Source organism: Seriola lalandi, unplaced genomic scaffold (assembly GCF_002814215.2).
Source record: "Seriola lalandi dorsalis isolate HSWRI2012SDOR001 ecotype SW California unplaced genomic scaffold, Sedor1 jcf7180002054524, whole genome shotgun sequence".
Taxonomy (NCBI): Eukaryota; Metazoa; Chordata; class Actinopteri; order Carangiformes; family Carangidae; genus Seriola; species Seriola lalandi.
Genome location: NW_019525077.1, coordinates 211225 through 233809, shown reverse-complemented (window position 1 = coordinate 233809; position 22585 = coordinate 211225). Strand labels below are relative to the sequence as shown.

General features: G+C 39.6%; 1 protein-coding gene across 1 annotated transcript in view; it reads left to right on the top strand.

The window, feature by feature from the left end:
* unc13ba (unc-13 homolog Ba (C. elegans)) overlaps positions 1 to 22585 on the top strand; it is a 173066-nt gene that overhangs the window by 15426 nt on the left and 135055 nt on the right. Inside the window, exons 2-3 of the mRNA XM_087176061.1 lie at positions 1809 to 1838; positions 14372 to 14471. Of these exons, the coding sequence (XP_087032187.1) occupies positions 1809 to 1838; positions 14372 to 14471 (130 nt within the window). The remainder of the gene's footprint in view (positions 1 to 1808; positions 1839 to 14371; positions 14472 to 22585) is intronic.

Here is a 22585-nt window from a genome sequence, read left to right as displayed (position 1 = left end):
TCTGTTGATTTAAAAATGATGACAAGTTCATTAATTAACTAATCATTGCAGCTCTAATTTCTCTCACTTCCATGTCACTCAGATGTGCAGACATTTTGAATTGTTACAGATGGAACTAAATACATGACAGCTTGTTCCAGCAGTGATCAATTTTATTAGTTACACCTGCGTCTGGCAGTGACACCTTGAGGGAAGAAAGAAGCAAACTCAGTGCTGAAATACTCAGGTTCAGTTGCTAATATGATAGCAAATAAGTAATTCTTTGTGTTTCTGTCCCCCTGATGAATGTAAGTTTAAAATTTACCTGTCTTTTATCTCTGGTTTGGTCTCCACCAACTGCTGAGACAATTTTCTGTCTTTAGCTGCTACTGTCTGTCAGATAAACTGCTGGCCAACACAATTCATTTGTACTCAAACCGTTTGGTTTATTAGCTCCACAACAACTTCACATGACATTGTGACATTTGCTCTGAAGAATTTCACTCAACCAAACCTGCTCATTTGCATATAGCTCGTCACAACTTGACAACTTAATCTAGCTCTCTGATTGGTTACACAGTATGTCAGTCTACCTGTAACATTCAATACTATGACACTATCTGTTCTACTTTATTCTCTCTCTGAGTCATGTCTTATATTTGCACGTCCTTAGTGTGTGTTGCAAGCGGTTAAGTGGTTTGATTTAATCATAAACCCAGTAATAAAGTGGTCGTGTCTGTTACTGAAATAATTCTGGTTCACTTTCTGCCATATGATAACAAATGCATCTGTCCACCCACAGCGTAAACCATTAACAGTTTCCCATTGCTAAAGTGTCATAGCCATTAATGGTTCCAGTGTTTGAGCGAGTTAAGTTAATGTTTATGTATTTAGCAGTAGACTGTGTCCATTGTCTTTTCATAACCAATTTCCAACCAATTTTAGTTTTACTACATTAACAATACAGATACATAGTTGTATGTTTTAATAATGAGAAAATAATAATTCACATTAAATGTAAAAGCCTCAGTGTCTAGTTTATTATTGACAGTTGAACATGGAAAACTAAGAGCTCTATTCCTAACTGAATCCTGAAGCCGTTAAACTTTGGGGATCATTTACTATGAATGTGAATATTTTTCTCTGAAGTCTGGTGTTTGTTGTTTGACATTGGCCTTAGTGGAGGTCTACACTCCCTGAATACTCTTCTAGAAATTTATGCATTTCATATTTTTGGCATGTTTTTTCAGTACTTTAACAATGGGCACAATTATCAGATTGTAGAAAGTCTCGAGTGTTGACATTAATGACATACATCATTATCCTCCATCTATCCAGGTTTGTCGTCTTTGAACACAACAAATACAGGATGGCAGAGATATCAAGCTGTTTTGATGTTGTGGGTGTGAATTGTTCGTCTGTTTTTATTTCATTTTACCACAACCTTAAAATGATGCCCCATACATTTCTCATAAACATTTTCAATTGTGTGTGTTCCCCCCTGTGTCTAATCTCAGTTTAGTGCAGTGTGCAAGCAGGGAAGATAAACACTGCTGCAAGAAAAACAGCCGAGAAAAAGAAGGATGTGTTCAGGTTAGAGGAAAACATATATTGGAGGGTTCATAAAACCATCTCACCCCGAAGAAATAAAGATGACACAAATGATATTATAATTTCATAAAGAAGAGGAATGGTACAACAACAGCAAAATTATGAAATGACATGCAAGAGAAATAAAATGCAGATACTATATATATGTATATGTAGTACAGATGTGTCATTATTTCTTACGTTGTGACTAATCTGTGTCTTCTCCTTTTGTCTTCCAGTAAAGAAAGCAAAACTGCACGGGCCTCCAGGTAAGAGCTTAGACACATCATGCCACTATTATTTGAACATGGAGACTGTAATCATAATAATGAGGATGGTTTGCTTCGCTTTTTGAGGGATAGCTGTATTGTAGACAACCATCTGATTGATTTTTATTGTAACATCACCAGTCTCCATCTGAGCTATGCTGTATATGGCTGTGGTTTTAAATTTAGTCTAAGGAGGAAGTGGATGTTGAAATAGATATAAAGGTTGTTTACTTTCCAGTTAGAAAGTGGATGACTTAATAGATTCATCATCCTGGATTGATACTGTTGTGAGTTTTTAGCATCCACCGAAGATGGGTTCTTTTTTTAGAGATGGCAAAATCAAAAATCCGGTCATAGGACACTCAGAACTGTTTTAAAAACTGTGACTTCCCCCTCAATGCCCGAGGTTCAGTACCAATACCTAAACAATACTTACACAGGAGAGCCAACACAGATCCTAAGGACAGGTACAATTTCTCTAATGCTCATTATCTTAGTTTGCTTACATTTGCTAATTAGCACTAAATGCAAACTACAGCTGAGCCTGATGGGAAACTTCAGTAGTTTTTCAGGTATTTAATCACAAACCAAGTTATTGGACAATGTCAAAGTTTGGCCACATGGTGGCACTGAAGAAAAGTTATGAGATCACCAGTTATTACAATTCAACCTGAGGGGAACATGAATGTCTGAGCCAAAGTTCATGCCAATCCGTCTAAAAGTTGTTGAGACATTTCACTTAAGGCCACAAATGTTGAAGTCGTGGTATGGCTATGGGAAAAGTCAGGGGCTCATCAAAATCTTCAGGATTCATTCTCTGGGAACCATTTATGTCTGTATAAAATTCCATAGCAGTCCATTAAATGATTGTGGAGATATTTCAGTCTGGACCAAAGTTCCAAATGCCTCAAGCTCGTCATTTCGAATACATCAGTGTTTATTTTATCAAAATTAAATTAGGCATTGTTGGATGAAATAAACAAGGCTGTGATTCTGATTAAGCACTGGGTGACAACCCTCAGTCTAGTTTTTAATATTTGATTCTCAGACACAGTTTGGTCAGTTCTCAAAAGGCCAGCTCTACTGCAGGGAAATATGACGTCTTCCCGTGGGAAAAACAACATCAATTGTTTGGCAAATGTTTTCTGTCGAGCTCCTTGGATTTGCAAATGATGATTGTTGTTTCTCAGAGGCAAAAGTGGAAGTAGTATTTTGATGTTAGTGCTGTAAAACCTCTTAGGATGGAGCTGTGAGTGGATGACTGGGCGTACAAACTGTCTGACTTAAACACTTGCAACTGCAGGTCGTATCCCATGTCCCATCAACAGTTGTTGGTAGCATTGATTATTTAAACTCAAAGCATTATGTTTACATGTTTTGTCATCTAGGTGTGAGGACTTGTTGCATAAGATTTTGTTGAGCTTCCTTTGAACAACGTATTGATGTCCCACAACGGTTCAGCTGAGTGTAGCTGCACTGCCCAGACTTTAGTTCTTGTATGCGTTACCTGAACGTAGTTTCTTGTGAAGCCCATGTTTGAATCTCTTTGATCATGTACTTGGATATCCTCAGTACATGCGTCACAAAGGACAACAACTGAAAAACGAACATCAACAATTCAGCAGCCAGTCAAAAGCGGGACTCCATCTTGCCATCCACTTTTCTTTATTTGCATCTTTACTTTTTTTTTTGTTTTACTTCTTTGCTGGCTGCAGCTGTTCATCCTCCCATCCTCTCTCCAGGCAGCAAAGACAGGTGAACAACTGCGACACGTGGGAGAATGAGAAATCAAGCCAGTGGAGGAGAGAGGAAAATCAATAGATCATCATAGACAAAGGGCCACCTGCTAGCCTGAAATGACAACGTGTCATCCCAGCATAAAGGAGAAGATGGAGACAAATTTCTCCATGTCTTCAGGAGACAGAAACAGACTCCAGATACAGGAGATGATTTGTCATTGGCTGCCTCTGGCCTCTGATCGCACAGCAGATTTTCAGAGCGGAAGGACATTTGATTGGCCCTCCCAGGTTTCATAAAATGGGACATGAGTGATGATGTTGCTACCGTACAGCCATAAGTACCGTGACATTGCCCTTTAATTCATTTACTCTGTAGTTCTCTTGAATTACTGGTACTAGCAATTCTCCCTTTGATGTTATGAAGTTAAACTAATTTATAATAAACAAATTGTGCAGTTGAATGTAAAAGGAAACTGCAATGGCATAAACCCTAATCCAAGTTTTGATAAACAAGATTATGTTACTTGGAGTCCTTCAATCAATACTGTTGCAGGTTTATCCGTGTTCCTGACCACTGTCTGCAATGTGCGTAAGTGTGTCCACAACCAAAGTTATGTAATAGTCAGTAAAACAAAAAAATACAATGATGATGGTCTGATCACACACATTCTTTGGAGCAGTATTTTTGGGTATTTTTTTGTCTGCTCCTTGAAAAATCAGCTCCAAAGCCTCTGCTGCACTAAATATCTGACTGGTCTCATCCTTCTGTCTGTTTTCTGTCACCTCAATTAACTCAGAGTAACCTCTCCGCACTCTGAGCTCAGAATAATACAGTATTGCTCCCATTCAAGCCTCTGAATCTGACACTCTGATTGGCTGTGACAGCACCCACTGGAGCCAATAGGAATGCCGAAATGAGTGACGTGACTCTCGACATCACTGGCAAAGAATGCGGATGAGAATCGATCAATAAACACACAGACAGAAAGCAGCAACGCGCCAGACAAACGGTAAAATTTCTGCAAATGTTTTTGAACTTCTTATCTAACTTTTAATATTAGTGTATTGATCGAAGTCAGTGACTCACACAGAGAAACAGGACTTGTTAGAAAGCGCAGATTCTTTAGTTTAAGGAGAAAAAAACCCGGCACGTCTCTAGCTCAACCATCGCGGAGTAATGGCACTCAAATGACAACGTGTAATTTGGAAGCGTATACACTCCAACGGGCCTGAGGGCATCAGTTCTTTGACGTTAATGTCTTTAACTGAACTGCTGAAACTATTGAGAAGCCAAACCGAGCAGAGTGTGATTAACATCAAAGCACAAATAGGATCAAAACCGGAATAAGAGTCAAAATGAGGATACTAGAGTTCATGTGACACTGCTCAACAAATAGACACATTTAGCAAAAAACATTTAAGGCCTTATCTTTTAAATCCTCCATTATGGTGTCTACTTTTCTTCTCAGCCAGAGAAGAAATGTGACATCTTTCACTATTGTATTGTATGATAAACAACTTTGCAGAGTTAGAATCACCTGAAATCGATAACCCAGTTGAGTGTCTTTACTTTAGCTCTGAATTACGCTGCTCTCCTCTTTTTGGAAAATCACTTGACGCATAAACAAAGGAAGGAATCGAAGTCTCTGTCTGCAAATTTTCTTTTTTCCTCCTAAAATCTGACCTAAAACAACACACCTACTTTTCCTCACGCCATGTAGTTGATGGAGAGTATACCCAGGATGGCGTTCTGTCATGTGACATGGTTATTAGTCTCAGGTCAGAAACAACCAGTAGAGTTTGTCCCACTCTAATGCCCCAGTTTTGAGAAACATGATCTGATTTATCTTAATAGTAAGAAGCAATATATTCTTTGCCTGGGGGAGTGGGCTGCTGTCTCACAGCCCTCCTCAAGCCCCAGTGGTGGACGACCCCTGAGAGATGTTTCTCGTATATGTGTCACTTTATTATTTTGGATGATTTAAGGCACATTATCCTGTTTTAATCCATGAAATCACTGCGACACTGTGATGTTTGGTGGTCTGGTTCAAAGCTAGAAACCAGTCTATGGATTGGTACAGACATTCATGATCCCCAGAGGATGTAAACTAACGACTTTGTTGATTCTTAATTTTTTTTTTTTTTTTGTGCCACAAGCAGCTCAAGTCCTGTGAACAATTGTCCTAAAATATTCATTGCACAGATGACTTGCTTGCTATAGGTGGCCAGTCTTATTTAAGCAGTCAGTAAATGTATATTACTAGAAAACAAAACAAAACGTATTTTCTCATGTGTGTTGGTATCCATCTGTGCAGATATACAGTATAGTTGAGATTTTATGGTCCAACCTGGAGAGTGGTGATTCTAGAGCGTGGCCGACTGTGTGAGAAGAGATCTGTGCCAGAATAAGTAGGTTACTGTAATTCACTCGCAGTTAAAGAGTAGGAGGCCACTGTGGAAGGTGATCATTCCACATTAATGCTAGGGCTCATTTAATTATAAAACGTCCTTTTTGTCTGGTTTAAAGGATGCAAATCAGTAAAATCAGCGGTTTGTAGTGTTTGGCTAAACCTGCTTTTGGGCTTTTGGGTCATGACACCACTTACTGTACTTGCAAATCTCTGGATTAACGGTTTGAGAAGTGGGCTTTTAATTCAACGGAAACTAAAAAAACAATCTTGGCAGGAAATGCAGTGTTTCCCATACAATTAGTGAGTCTGAGTGAATCAATGCGCTCTGCACAGTTCTTTGTATATGTATGGGAAACACTGAAATGTGAATTAGAAATGCAAACAGCCCGTATGCAAGGCAGTTGAGATGAAATTGCTTCAGTGGAGTTTTTAGCAGTAGATAACTGGTTGTGCTGAGAGAGATTGGTCTGAATGTGTTTTTGTTTTGGCTCATTCTCATACTCATTTTGGTTTTCCCTTTTCGGTACGGGTGCACAAAGTGAAACATTTGGGCTGTTCTTGTTATAATAAATCATTAACCTTCAACCACTGCCCTGTCCTCAGGTGTGTTTGAAAAGGGATAGGTTTTGACACACTGCTCGTCAACAGTGGCGGTTATCTTGCTGTGATGGTCCACTGCAGCCTAATGAATGCAGAGGAATCCCTGACAATAATGAGGCAATGGTGTTTGTGTAATGAAGCAGCCTGTCTCGATAAAGCCTGGACTGTTGGGCTGTCTGACTGCAACAATTCCTCCAGAGTCAACTTAGTTTACTCATAAACATGGTAGCCATTGTGCAAGACACTTTGACGATATTCTGCCTAAGAAATTGCAGTATTTTCCCCTGTGATGACTTGTTTGGGAACATGATAATTTTTTCTGCTTAGTTGTCTGAAGTTATAAGGAAACAGCAAGATTTCTAGGTGAGGTACAAGAGAGTTGTGTTACAATGTCCTGATTTAATCAACTAAATTAATGTTTTTAACTATAAATGAACCACACAATGATGTGAAGGTGCAGATTGATAATTTGGGGAAATTACCATCTATTCTTTGATCAAGATTTAGTTTTTGCCTAATAATTTAATGCTTAAAATAGTTTTATTCTCATTGTTTGTGCAATTTGTCGACATCTTAGGTACCAAATGTTCTCCGCGGTTAGTTTCTGCACTGCATTTTCAAAAATAAATCTGTCAATCAAGCAGTGTGGGCGTGCTACATTTTCCTCCTCGTCTTTAGTTTTTCTGTTAGTGGATTTGCTGTGGTGGAGCCACTCACCCCCTAACTTCTAGTATACAGTAGGTACTTGTGTATAAAGTAGCCAAAAAGTTGAATCTGTTTGCCACTTGAGGGCAGATCAACCCCTAAACAAGTCGACAAACAAATTGCCTACTTAAGAAGTGGACACAGTGAAACATCAGTACTTATTTAGGGCTTTTGTTTGTGTCCGTATGATGAATGTAGATCCTGCTGTTTTAACTTTGTTTTGGTCTCTACCAAATATCTGGCACCCTGGACTGCTGCTTGAAACCTTATTCTTTAAATGGGACGTAAAATGAAAACAGCAAGCTCAAAGAGGCTAAGAAGCTTGATGGGTTCGTTACTATGGGGGACTCCTTTCACATTACATGTATTTCAATAAACATATTTATTGAAATATTACATAAAAAAAGAACATCCTTTGAGTTTGCACTTGTGAGACAAAAAGGATCTTCAGCTCCCTTCATCCACCAAAAGCTTTCCTCCGCTCACCCTCCTCTCCCTCGCTCTCCAGACTCCCCCACCGCCTCCCTCGACACCCATAATAGAGTATTCATTACTGTAGACAGCCTAGTAAATGTCATCTTGCCTGGCCACGCTGCGCACGTCCATGTGTAACTGAATATAACTTATTTATTTTCATAAGTCATCGCCACTTAATTATAAATGACGCGGACTGCTCCCCAAGCGGGTCTTGCTGCATGCTGGGATATGTCCTCTCCACCACAGCTAGTTGCTGCTTACTGGAGGTGTTTTTGTGTGTGTGTGTGTGTGTGTGTGTGTGTGTGTGTGTGTGTGTGTGTGTGTGAAAAGAGTGTGTGGATATGTGCGTGTAGCTAAGTATATATGGAGTTCTGCTGAGTGTCATTCAAGTATCTTTGATGACAACCTTGGTGGTGTCAAAGAACAGATAACAAATTTAGACGACGGCTCAAATTTTTATATTTTTTCTCCCTTGTTTTAGTTTATTTTTGTGTTATTTGTTTTTGTTGTCTTTTATGGCCTGTGCAGTTGTTGCGTTTCCCTAATTTTCCTTACCACTGTTGGCGCAGGCAGTAAATTGGGCTGTCTGCATCCTGCCAGTCCCCTCGTCCCCTTAATCACAGACCTGGCAACCCCCTTAAGTGAATGATGGATTATTCTGGATTAACCCTTTCACCTGTTTGTCTCTTGCCTTTGTCATTAGTTCTGAGCTGTGAGGGGTGGGGAGACATTTACACTTGACATTTCAGAGAAGATCTGGGTATGATCTATAAACTTTGATTTACCCTTAGATAAATAGTGTATGTGTTTCCAGACATTCAGCAGTGTCTGACTCGGGTTTCCTGTCCTAACGCATGGCTGAAGGTAATGCACCCAAACCTGTTTGCCTACTGCCAAAAAACTGCCTAACATCTTTCCAAACAATTTAAAACCAGGGTTGTAGAAAGTTGGATGCTGTGTGGCAGAGTCAGTATGGCTGACAATTTCCCCAGTAGCCAACTGCAAACAATAAATTCCCTGCAGCAAGGTGTCATGCAAAACTCAGCTCTCTCTCTCTGTCAAATATTTTATGGTTATGTTAAAATTAAACTGTAAACTCAAAATAAACTCTGTCCTTGACTGTTTGTATTTACAACCACAAAAGCAGCTGCTAAGAAACTGAACCGAGTGACGTGTTCTGTCTGTTGAAATCCTCCGCTCTGTTTAATCACAGCGTGCGCTTGGGGCAGATTGCATAGTATGAATTATTATGTAGGATTACAACATTTGCATTTAATCCTAGCATCTGGCTAGAAAACTTCAAACCACCCCCTGATGAGCTTTGGGGCATTTCTAATGGTCATTTGTAACGCAGCATATTTTTGGAAAGCAATGGCAGATTGGGAGGTTGATACTTGAGTCTTTGATCAGAAGGACAAAGTATTTTGATGGAGACGATAAAACAGAGGACTGTACTGTACAGCTCCAGATGTGTCAATGTGAATATGAAGCAGGTCAAATGCTTAGTCCACCACAGGGGTGGGGGGCGGGGCATCAGGAAGTAGACCAGATTGGCCGCTGATCCCTGGGTAGGCGGTTCATCCTCCGGTCCCTCCTCAGGAAGGGACTCCAGCGTAAACCCTACAACAAAGCAACTGTTTGGCTGGTGTTCTGCTGTGGCGACCCCTAGCGGCAGCAGCTGAATCACAACAACAACAACAAGTGCTTAGTCAACCTTCCCTGGATAAATAAGGATTAGGAAACACTGGGTGCATCCTGTGCTCTGCTGGTTGGGAGTGTTTCTGTTCCCCTGTGTTTTATTAGCTCAGTGTTGCCCTGCTCTCTTTGCTGAAGCGGGACAATGTAATCAACAAAGATCTCTGGGGGGATTTTGAGAAGGAAATTGGATACACATAAGAACTACATCTGTATGCAACAATGTGTTTACCAAAACACAAGATCTAATGTGAGCTAAGGATCGCCCCATACCTGTGCACAAGGTCTTTGCTAGAAATGCACAAGAAACCCGTCCTGTGTCATGACAGGTGTGTGGCTGGCAGAGCAGTACACCCTCCCCAAAGTGTTTCAGTGCAAGTTTAACATAATATCATGATATGATAATATAACATAATAAAATATAAATCACAATATAAAAATTTGGGTGCACCTAAATGATGTGCTGGTGAAACAAAATAAAAATATTAGGTGTACCAGTGTAACCAATGTAAAAAGTTAGTCTGGAGCCCTGACTTTTTTTTTTCACGTTTTTCACTGACTCTAATGTGGGGCTCATACTATAGGACAACATAATTGTGCTCACAATGTCAGAATTGGTAGTTTACAGGCTTTCACAGCACATGTTGTGCAACTGTGATCAGGCAGGAGGATAATTCAGGGATCACGTCTGTTTGACCGGGCCATTTTTCTATTATACAGTCTGATCCTGGCTTCACATTGAATCAGCACTTCTCAAAAAAAAATAAATGAAAGACTTCAAAGTGTTGTTAAAGGAATCCTCATTAAAAGAACACATTCACAAGATCTACAGCATATGACTATAGTAAGAGGTTTTAAATAAGATTTAGCAACTAATGCTTCAATAAAAATCATGTCTTCTTTTTCACCTTTTCATCTTTTTATGTCAAAGCCTCAGTGGCTGCACCTTATTTAAAAAGCTGTTACTATAATTGTCATGCTTTTAATACATGATATGCAACTTTGAAAACCTCTGCACTGAGCTACAGCTGTGCTTTTACGTTAAGCTGAAAGCCGTTTTTAAGGAGAAAACTAATGGCCATATTTTGGGTTATCTTCAAAGGAGCTATTTGTAAGTTTTGCTATTGCTACATAGCTAATATTACCATTAACAGCTGTTTACTTACCAGTCTAGAAGAAACGTTGCGAGTTCAGCATCAAATGTCATTCCTTTACTCGCCAAGAGCTTTCTCCGGCAGTAGAAACAACGCTCTTGTTTTGCGTCTATTTTGATCTATTCTTTACTTCTTCTGAAGTTAGCATGCTAACCAGCTAGCTCAATTCTGGTCAGCCCATCTTGTCACTGAAGCTTTTGGTAAGACTGGTAAGTAAACGGATGTTAATGTTGGCCATGTAGCAATAGCAAAACGTACAAATAGCTCCTTTAAACAATTTTATTTACCAATAGTTTTTATTCAAGAGCTTAAACTCAATCATCAGCATTCATAAACTAAAATCAAGTTTAGCCATGTGCCTTAGACATTTTTTATTTAGCTGCATTTTGTTGATAAAAATGAAGATGAGACAGATTTGTTAAGAGAACCGCTACGACTTCATTAACACTCTTAAGAGCTTAATGAATTCAGATTTTTTACCAACTTGTATCGGTAGCAAACCTCGGCTGAAATGTATTCATTTATGCGGCTGAATGATCACGTCCCTCACCTCATCTTCACCCCAGATTCACTGATGCTGCCCTCAGCTCCACTGGCCTCTTCAAAAATAAAGTGGTTGTAAGATTGAAAACACAGAGATGTACAGGGACACACAAACACACACACACACCAACACTGCACATGCTCTTTCAGTCTAGTCCGCATTTGGCTCTCGGTTTGTGTGAAGAGTGGGCTACTTGAGGCAGGTAATCAAGCAGGGATTAGGTGGTTGGTGGCTCAACATCCTAGGTTTATGCTGATTATGCTGATATCTGTGAGTTTCGACAGCAGGATCCGCACATGTGTCTCTGCCACTTCGAAGGACACTGACATACATGCATTCCCCGGAGAGCTTACCTAACCTTAACCACAGCCACTTCCTTGATGTTACCCTCATCTTTCACGAAAATCCTTGACCCTATAATGTAAAATTAAAGATCCTTTGTCAGGACCAGCTTTTTCAGTCCTCATAATGTCAGCCAACATATGATCTTCATTCAGACAAACCGACACGACCAATAATCTCCATCACCACCACCGTGTTTATTATTGTAACCATGAAGGTCCTCTAAACCAAGTCAAACTGTGTTGTTGTTCCTGGTGCAGGTTGCATACAACACAAGTCCAAATTAATATTTCCTTAAAATAAAAGCAGTTCCACAGTACATCCTTAACTCTCTCTTGAAGGTTTCCTTAAAAAGTTCACTGTTCATTTAAGGTTTTCTCCTCATCTTGGTCTTATGCGTAAGGAATCACTTGAAGTCAGTTAAGCCGTTGCACAGAAGACCTTAGCAAGCAAACTAAGGAAAAAACTAAAGGTACCTCTGATTGTATTTTAACTGCAGCATGGCCGAGTTTATAGCGATAAATGAAGAGGATGAAAATATCCCGTGAAGGGTTTTCTGTGACACTTTCAACGACAAGGAATTGATTTTGCACTATAGATTTATGATTGATTTATTTTATGATTTATCCCAGCCTCCAGATTGTTACCATGATGACAAATGTCTAATATGCCTTCCACTGCTACACTCCCACAGGTCATATCCGACAGTATAGGGACAAACAACCTATATGGTTGTTTAGGTTGAAGGACTGATTTTAAATGAGCACAACTTTAAATAAACTTGAGTTAGCAGTTAGCAACAAGGCTACATTTTTAGCAAGTTTGAATAAAAATAAAAGAATGGGTGCAAGTATGCAGTAGTTGCAGCATAAAAAGACAAGATGATGTAACCATTGATATGAAAGTGCTTCACAATAACCATATTCTGAAATAATAACATCAGAGCGTGAACAAAGACAGGGTGATTATCGTTGCACCAGTTGATCTCTGTAGAATAACCAAATGCAGCTTTAACATTTCTGAATATGAATATATTAATTCGACATCAATGCTAAAAATGGAGTAGCCGTGCAGGAGAAGATGGGGAAGGGTTGTACAGTTCTCTGTACAGCCGTCAGTGTGTGATGAAAAAAAGTAATGAGACTCTTGTTCACCATCTGAAGTAGCTTTTTCTTGGTACAAAGTGTTCCCCGTTCAGCGCTTCCACAGTTAATGGTGACACCATCTGGGAAATGAGCATTATTAAAAGACACAGTTATTTAAGGTGCAAGTGATCCGCTCATCTTTGTCCTGCTGTGACCAGATGTGAAGGATTTATTTATGAAGACACAAATGACCACCTTCAGATTCAGCGGTGATGTTGAATCTTTGCACTTTACATTACTGAATGATAATCACAGTGATATTTTTTTGATACACAAAAGTTAGTTTACAGCAGAATGCAAATAAAAGGAAGACATACAGTATAAAAACAAATAAAAGACAAAAGATACAGGTTGTGTTCGGAGCTCTGCATCATTTCAGTGGTTGCAAAGAGAGCGAAACACCCTGACAGTTCCTCTTGAGGATAGAGACATGGTCCAGCAACGCTAACACTTCCAATAATAATAATAATAATAATATACACGTCTGGACCTGATCTCATTCATTGCTCTTTACTTTTGTTATTGAACTTGGCTGTTTTTAGATATTTTGGTTGGTGTTTGTTTTTATGGTTGTGTTGGCAGTTTCCTGTCTGGGTTCATTAATTAGAAAATAATAATAGAAAACATAATTTCCGGAAGACAGGGTTACCTGTTGAACGACACTCAGGCTTATTTACGTCTGGTGCCTTTTAGCAACTACTTTTAGCAACTTTCTCTCATGAGAAAAATGTTTGTTAGCTGCACTTATCATTTATATTGTGGTTAATTGATGTATTGTAAAAAAAGAAAAAAAAAAGGAGAAGTACTTAATCAAGCCAATGAATTATGTTAATGTCACTTAATCAGTTTCAACAGTTATATGAGTTAAATGAACTTTCCAGGTTTTACAGAGTGGAGAAAGGGATTTGATTCCAGCTTTGTTACAGGATGCAGTGATTAGTCAAAATTAATGTGACACTATGAAGACGGATTGTATATTTTATTTATATTTAGTTGATTTATACTTAGTTTGAGGACTTGGATGTCTGACTTGCATTTCATCATTGTTGTCTGACAGTTCCTGCACAAACTGTCCACTGGTTTATTGTCTTTGCAGTGTTTGGTGATTTAAAAGAAAAAAGATAATGTATCGCACAGGCTAAAATTAGCTTAAGCTCTGTGTTTTGTGCTCATATCCTGCTGGGTAGAGCATACTGCCCTCCATCTCCTTTTATATTGGTGTATAATACGAAATTCTGCTTAAAATCTTCTGTCTAACCAATATTGTGTTCTGTAGTTCCTCCCCCATGCTGGTAGTTTAATTATTTCTCCTCAGTCTGAAAAATCCCCCATGGGTGGGATTTTTATCCTTTGTTATGCCCCCTTCATTTCCATTCATGTGCTCCAGAGATGCTTCACTACTCATAAAATAATGGCTATTTACTGCTTTGTTATGTGGACAGGGGATTTGTATTTTCTCCTGTAGTTCAATTAATAATTGACTTGGGTCATTGAAGCCTTATGATGGTTTCGTGTCTGATCATGGGACTTTTTCAGTCAGATATGTGATGTTTCACATTTTAAATATGTTAATATTTACATGGCAAACTTGATACAGCTTTGTTCTCATAAACTAAACTATTCTATGAGGATTAATTGAAGAATAATGTTATGGCATCCTTACATTAGCATCAAACCAAGCAATTAACCAAGATGTAAAACTTTTTCTCCCTCTTATACAGACAAGTTCAACGCCTATGTAACTCTGAAGGTGCAAAATGTGAAGAGTACAACCATCACAGTCCGCGGGGATCAACCATGTTGGGAACAAGACTTCATGTTGTGAGTATCACCCTGACTTTGTCATTGTTCAGTAACTCAGCATTTGCCCCCTTTGCATTATAACAATAACTGACAATAGCACCAGTAAGCACCAGTTTTGGTCGGGTTGACGTTTTGCCTTCCATTGAGGAACAACATATTCCGAGTTCAAAGCTCTCCAGTGTTTGTTGTTGTTTCAAAACGACAGAGACACGGCTGTGCTGAGGGATATACATACAAATACACTAAAGTACGGTGGCCCTGAGAGCTCAACGCACTGCAGCTTAAAAAACACAGCTAAGAATAGACAAAACAAATTCAGAAAGCTCCTTCATCAATTTGACAACACGTGTGCTGCAAATATCATCGCTATTTAGTGTCCCCGGGAAACACTTCCGTTGCGTTGTGAGTATTTGCAGCATTTGCGTGGTCAAATTGATGAAGATGTTTTCTGAATGTGTCCGTGTATTATCTGTTTGCATGTGTTTTCTTGAGTTGCAGTGTGTTGAGCTCTCAGGGCCACTGTACTAAAGGGGAAAAATCTGACCGTTACATTTGATTACACATGATGTTCACACACACAAAAAAGATCAAACCTGTCAAATCGTACGTTTTGTTTAAAGCTAAAGATAGGTTGAGAATAGTCTGCGGCTGACACGATACCAGGCTCTTGTAGCTGATTGAACAGATTTGAAGCTGAAGTGATGTGTGCATCAGTTTTGGTTTCCGGTGTTTTGTATATGTGTGGCTTTTTACTTTTCGGCTCAAGTTTGTCATGTATTTTGGCTCCAACAGCATGTAAGGCACCAACCACTTGGGATGTATTAGGAAAAATGCAGAGAGAAATTGGCGCTTCGGAGTGTGTGTCAACCCAGAGATGAATACAAGCCAGGAATCCACTGCTAGCTGACTTGCTAGCTGGCTTTAATAGGACTCGCTGAAATTGAAAAGGAGCATCAGCCGCCTGTGGGACTCCAGTCTGGCCGGCTCACGCTGGCTACTAAATGGGAATTTGTGGTTGGAGCAGGTAGGATGGATGGAAAGTGAAATTACATGCCGAGCTCAGATAAGTGGATGAGTCAGTGATAAATCTAATGAATTCTCCAGCCCAGTCTGATTCCACAGGAGAGAAAAAGTACAGATGAAGCTGTTTTAGAAATCCCATCCCACTTTTTATGGTCTCTGACATAGTGCTGCACCTTGTATCCACACCCATGAGGAATTATTTTTTTTGGGGGGGGGGGGGTTAAGCATCATGTGGTCACCAGTTGGAGGAGAGACATAAAAACCGATGAGCATATGCAGTCTAAGAGAAAGCACTGTGACAGGCTAACAGCTCAAATGTTGGGTGGTTTGGCTCAGATGGACCAATTGTGGAAATCCTACTTTTTTTTTTTTTTATAACATGTTTTCTGAAATGCTCCTGCATTTTTGTTCAGTCCTCCAAAGCAAAATTGTTTACAAAAATGAGGCTTTGGTCTCTTTTCAGCTGAATGGACTGGGGCAGGGTTTTTTTTTTTTTGTGTAACAGTAACCAGACGTTTGGCTTTTGTTTTTTGTATTTTTACATCTAGGTTAAATATACTGTTGTTTCAATAGCATTTAACTGCCTATATTTTCATAAGAAGAAAGTCTAACTATATTGACATACTGTGTAGTTAGTTAATGGGATGGTTATACATAACAAAGAAAGACTGAATAGCCATGATAGCTCCTCTGTGAGTCTCTACTTAGCAGGGCTTTGAGCTGAATGCTAACATCCGCATGTTCTCCATTACGATGACAATGCTAGCATCCTGATTATCGGGAAAATCTTTACCATTTAACAATCTTAGTTTAGCATGTTAGCACGCTTCTATTTACGAATTAGCACTGAACACAAAGTGCAGCTGAGGCATGATGGGAATGTCATTAGTTTGGCAGGAATTTGGTCAATAATCAAAGTATTTGACAGATTGATATTTTTGGCCTGTTGATGGCGCTGGGTGAGAAGTTAAGGGGTCACCTCAGTGATTGTAATTCATTAACGTGTCGAACAAATTTCATGAGAATTCATCCAACAGTTGTCAAGACTGTCACTCCACACGTCAACCTCACGGTGGCGTGAGAGGAATTCAGTGGACTCACCAAAGATCATAGGAACTCAATCTCTGGGGACCATGACGGCTGGTACAAAACTTTATGGCAATCCATCCAGTAGCTGTGGAGATTCAGCCAAAGCGGTGGACCGACGACATTGCAGTGCCTCGAGTTTTAAGTTAGATGTACAGATTTGTTTTGATCTGCAAATCACCAAAACCAGTTGAGGTGCGAGCTGGTGAAGAGGTACGACTGCAATGGTTTCCTATAAAAAAAAAAAGGGTAATGTCCAGCAGTATATCACATGTTGTCCCTCGTTTCTGAACCTCTTTTGTTAGTCGTTGAAGGCTTCTGATTTTTTGCTTTTGCAGCTCATCTGGCTTAGCTGTGAAGTAGAGAAGTACATTTTCTTTGATATTGGATTTTTGAAGCAGTGTTTACTTCAGGCTGTTATTCTTTTATTCTTGTTCTTTCTATCTTTTTTTTCTTTTCTTTGCTTTGTCAAGTTCAGACCTTTACCCTGACCTCTGGTCCAGCTGGCTGAAGTTATTTTCTGCTTGCATTGTTCTGTGCGTCAGTACTGACAGGGCTTGACATGATGATGATTCAGGTTGAGAGATAGAAAGTAACTAATCAAGTCTTAACTGGCTAACTTACTTAGACATAGTTTTATATAACACAGGTTATCTCTGAGTACATGTATTTTAAGTGGTTAGGGCTAGGGCTTCAACATTTTTTCCTCAGTTAAATTCTTTTAATTTTACCTGGTTAAAGAAACCCAAAATTCTCCCTATCTGGAAGAGTAAGAATCCACCGTGACAGTGACAATTCTGTGTATTAGAAATTTCAAATGAAATTCATCCTGTCAAAGAGAAGCCAGATCCTTAAGTTACTGTAGCTTCTTATGTGGATGGAACAAATATGCAACAAAACTCAAACAGTTAAAAATAGAGTTACCAAGAGTAACATATAAGAGTGACGCTTTCCCTTGAGTCTGTCATTTAAGCACTCACGGTACATTTCCAATGGCAACCCATTTCTTTTAGACATAAAACACTCTAGTAATGTCATTGCTAAAGAAAGAAGAAATGAGCAATAAAGCTTGACTTGTTCGAGACTCCAGTAGCAGTGAAAGGTTTCAGACTTGATAGAAAACAGAAAACAGCTTGGTCCTGCAGTTTGTCCTCTAAGCAGCTGGCTGCTGGGACAGAGGACGGAGAAATGTTCAAGCGTTGACTGTCCGTCTTAATTACTCCAGATAGAGAGACTTAAAAAAAAAAATAAGTAAAATTAATCAGTTCCTGTGTATGTGTAGAGGAAATTTCCTGCCCAGTTTCAGAAACTCAATAATGCAAAACTGAAGCGTTTCAGTTATTGAAGATGGGATGATTCCAAATGACGATTTAGGATAGCTGGAAATCTCCTCAGTCTAAATCAGGCAAGGCTTTTGTTTCCCAGCATTTGATTATATAGCTGCTAAAACACACACAAGCATCAGGCGTACACATGAATTTCATCTCTTTTCCTCTTTCTGTTTCTTTTTCTTTCTCTGTCTCTCTCTCTCTCTCTCTCTCTCTCTCACACACACACACACACACACACACACACACACACACACACACACGTGCGCGCGTTATTTATTGTGTACTGTTCAAAAGACAGATCTTTCTTCCAGACTTATCCCCCTAGACTTGATTAGAGGGATTGGAGAGATTGACTGTGGATCCACATGATTACATAAGACTCTCCCCTCCTCTCCTTTCTCTCCTCTCCTCTCCTCTCCTCTCCTCTCCTCTCCTCTCCTCTCCTTTCTCTCCTCTCCTCTCCTCTCCTCTCCTCTCCTCTCCTCTCCTCTCCTCTCCTCTCCTTTCTCTCCTCTCCTCTCCTCTCATCTCCTCTCCTTTCTCTCCTCTCCTCTCATTTTTATCACTTCTGTCTCTTTGCAAAATCAGTGTATCAGACAAAGAGTAAATAACACCAGTCTCTTCTTCCCCCGTTTTGTAGGAGAGATAGAGAAGTATGATTTTTCATCTTTACAGTGACTCATATCATGAGTTCAACTCCAGTAAAATACCAACTAATATGACCACAGCAACTGCAAAAAATAATTATGATTATATAAAGAGGAACCCCAAGGCCTTTTATGCTAAATGGCTAATTAACTGAGTTACAACTGAGTTAGATTCCCCAGACTGAAATGTCTCAACAAGAGATTGAATTAGACTCTTTTCACCTTCATGTTTCTGATTTGCACCATTTGGATCTTGTTATTACTCACTGTACTGGTTGAGTTTTGGCGTCAAAACATGCTGGGTTTCTGCATACAGGTTTAACTAGCTAACTCACAGGATGAGAAATGTGTTGTTAGAGGAATTGTCCCTGATTTTGGTGACTTTTCTTAGTGGTAGATATTGATGTGAATTTGGTGCACTGCCCTTCCTTTATGTGGGCAGGTAAAGGATGTGCCAGAGAGAGCAAGCAAGCATAAAGAATGACACTAAAGAGAAACTGATGGTTTGTTTATTTTATTTTTTCATGTACTAAATCAATACCTAAGATATGGCTGGAGATGTAGTATTTATTTACTTCTCTCCTCCTCTCAATGCTCACAAATACAATGTTTTAATACAGCTGAATTCCCAGTAAAGCTGTTCTCATTTACATGTTTTTTGTTTCTGTTGTCAGACAACGGAACAAGAATGAAACAGCATCTGAAACGTAGTCCATTAAGACTACATGTTAACTTCAAAGCCATTTCCAAGCTGCTGCTCTGCTGCTGCTGAAATCTTATTTTTATAATCATGACGTAGTCTGTCAAATTCACCACATACGCATAAGTCAAAGACAACAACTCTGCTGTGGCTTTGGCTGCAGTTACGTGAGAGAAAGTGAGAAGCAGTGCGATCCGAATAGAGAAAGCTCAGCCTCGCGCTCGCAGGGCAATACTGATGACTGTGTTCTACGGAGAGTACCGAAGATTTGGCCAGAAAGTTGCTTCATTCGTCAGAAGGTGCTTTCTTGAAAACTAAAAAAAAGGTGCTAAAGGGGTCTGAGAAGTTGGGAAATCTGACGACAAATGTGCTAAGTTTGTAACACTGTTTAATCGTGCTAAATCATTTAAAAAAAGCAACAAGCAATGGAGGAAACTCTAACATTTGGCCTGCCGACCAGCGGGTTAACCTTATCACTCAGTCACGTGGCATTCGGCTGACCAATGGTGTAGCTTAATCACTCAGTCCCTCTCTCAGTTACTCAGCTGAATGAGGTCCAGCCAAAAAAAAACAAAAAACACATGAGATATCATTTTACAAGGTGACACAAATTATGATACATCACAAATGTTGTCTCAGTCCAAATGTAGTCGAGTTGCTTGGGAACAGCGAGGAGGCGACATCCACACAGCTGGGTGGTGATGAGGCCCTGCCAGATGTGCAGTCTGACTCTTTGACTTGGACTCTTCTGGGAGATCTGTAAAAGACCCATTACTGCCGAAGACACACTCAGCTGGTGACTGTAGCTGGACGTTACTGTAGCTCCATCCTCGGCTCAGTGGCCAGTGGTGTATTCAGGTACTAGAGGCTATGTCAGTGTTCTAAGCTTCTTTGAGAGTGATTAGGGTTTGTGTACTGTAAGCATGTATACGTGTGAAGCCCTGGATATGTCGTGCTCTGTATCTGTGTCGGTCAGGTAGCAGGGACTGTGGCATGCTGTCGCTCTGGCCTGGACGAACGCTGCAGATTAAAGATGGATGGCTGGAGAGTGAAATATGGTTTTCGTTTTCAGTCTGAGTGAGTGATGAGTTTGTGCTCACCCATCCTGCCAAAGTCTTACACTCCTGCCCAAATATAAAAAGAAAGGGGAGAATAGCAACTACTTTCCTGGCTGCACTCAGAGCTCCTCTCAATCTCAATCTCTCCCCTGCTGATACACTGCCTCCTTTTTTTTCGGACTGTTTGCAGCTGCGGCTGTTAACCTTTCTGAAATCCTGATTGTTCTAGCTGCAAGCCATCCATTTAGGCTGAAGGGTTTAACATACACCGCTTGAAAGTGTCTCCTCTCAACATGAAGTCCATTTTTAGGCAAATGAAAGAGAAGGTGTTGCTTAATGGAGCATCTTCTGGATTGTCTGGATACTGGATTCATCTAGAAGAAGTTACAGCCACAAAAAGGTCATGCCTCGAACTGGTACAAAAAACATTTTTAGGTCCTCAGTTCCTTGGCCTCTGATTGGTGCAGTGGAGAGACAGAATATGAGAGTTTACTTCTCACTTTCTCCACTGATGTTTATCTACCTGTTTTAGGATGTGAATTTTAAAATTTCACATTAACATTGCAGGTATAGGGATTGCAGCATCTCGCTGTTGCTACAGCGCTCTCCCGAGTGAAATATCTCTACAGCTTTGGGATTAATTGCTATGAAATCTGGTTCAGACATCCATGGTCTGGAGTGGATTAATCCTAATTCACTTGTCCAACTCTTTTGCACATGTCAGGATACCCGACAAACAAATGACCCAATTTCTGTTGGGTTCAGTTGGTCTTAATGCTAACATAGAATAATAACATCCTAAATGTTACCATGTTGGATTAACACACTATTAGCGCTAGTTTTTAACCCTGTGCCAGTTATTTTCTACAAGCAGACACACTGGCACCATCAAACGATGAATGAAGTAAATGAATCACAAATGGATAGATAGACAGATAGATAGATTTTTTATTCTTGCATATTAAAACTCAACAAAAGGCAACAATCCATTATGCTTACCAGCATAAGTGTGTTTAATAGTAAACACAGTACAATATAACAATAAAATAACAGCCATGACAGCATCAGGTAAGCATACTCAAAGCACAGCTGGAAGGACATGGAAGTTAATTGTATTTTCCAGTTTCTAACATGTAAATACAGTTCACATTAACAAGTGGTAATAACTACTGGGAATTTATTTTATTATATTTTGTGAAAGCTACAATAAATCCAACTTTGTGCTAAATAATACAGAAGTATCTGAAAAGAAGAACGGATGTGTCACATTCACTTAAGTTGACGTAACAAATGCTGATTTGGCAACACTACTGTTTCCCACTAAATTACCAGCCTTGTCTACAAAAACAAGCACAGCTCAACACAACTACTATTTAATTAAGTGTGTAAATTACACTAATTGTTGGTAACGTTGGTAGTTGCCATCTTGAAGTGTATGATGGCGTACGATGCTTGTAACTAGTCCCTGTGGGAGTCTTTCTCATCGGTATGTTGCATCCCACATACTGTGACAGAGACAGTGGCACCACTCAGACTGAGCTGAATCTGACAAACTGAGTCTGATACAGGGAACAAAGGGTTTATCTTCAGAGCATTATACTTTTAATCTTGTTAATTAACTTTTGCATATTAAATATTCTCCTAATTTCTTCTCAATCAAAAGTTGAATTGTCAGCAGTGAAGTACTCTGGGGTGGTGTGGACACACACACACACACACACACACACACACACATACACACACACACAGTGTTGGATTGCTGCTGGTTGTCACTGGAAAAGTTCTACAATTTCCCCACAACACTTTTGATTGAATCTGTCCAAGGTGAATAAATTTCCTCTTTATAATGAAAATGCTTTTTGTTTGAGGAAAAAAGCCCAAAACGTTTTATATAATTTAGAGGATGGCAAAAGGGGACCTTTTACCAATTTTTCTGTGACAATGAAATTACAAAGCCTGGAGAGTCTCAACCTAAAATTAACTTTTCAACACCTGTTGTCGAAACGTGTTGTTTCACAACGTGAAGTTTGTTTTGTTGCTTTTAATCTTGAAAACCTAATTTTTAACTCATAACACTTATCCTTGCCCAAATCTTTCCTGATGCAGACTGCCTCCCCGTCACTTCCTTGTCACTCTGCAGCATCTATCCGCTCGTCTTCTGCTGCTTCTTATTCTTACTCTGTATTAAATCAGATGATTTGATACAGTGGTAGTCACTGGACAGCTGCCTTTATGTGTGTGTGTGTGTGTGTGTGTGTGTGTGTGTGTGTGTGTGTGTGTGTGTGTG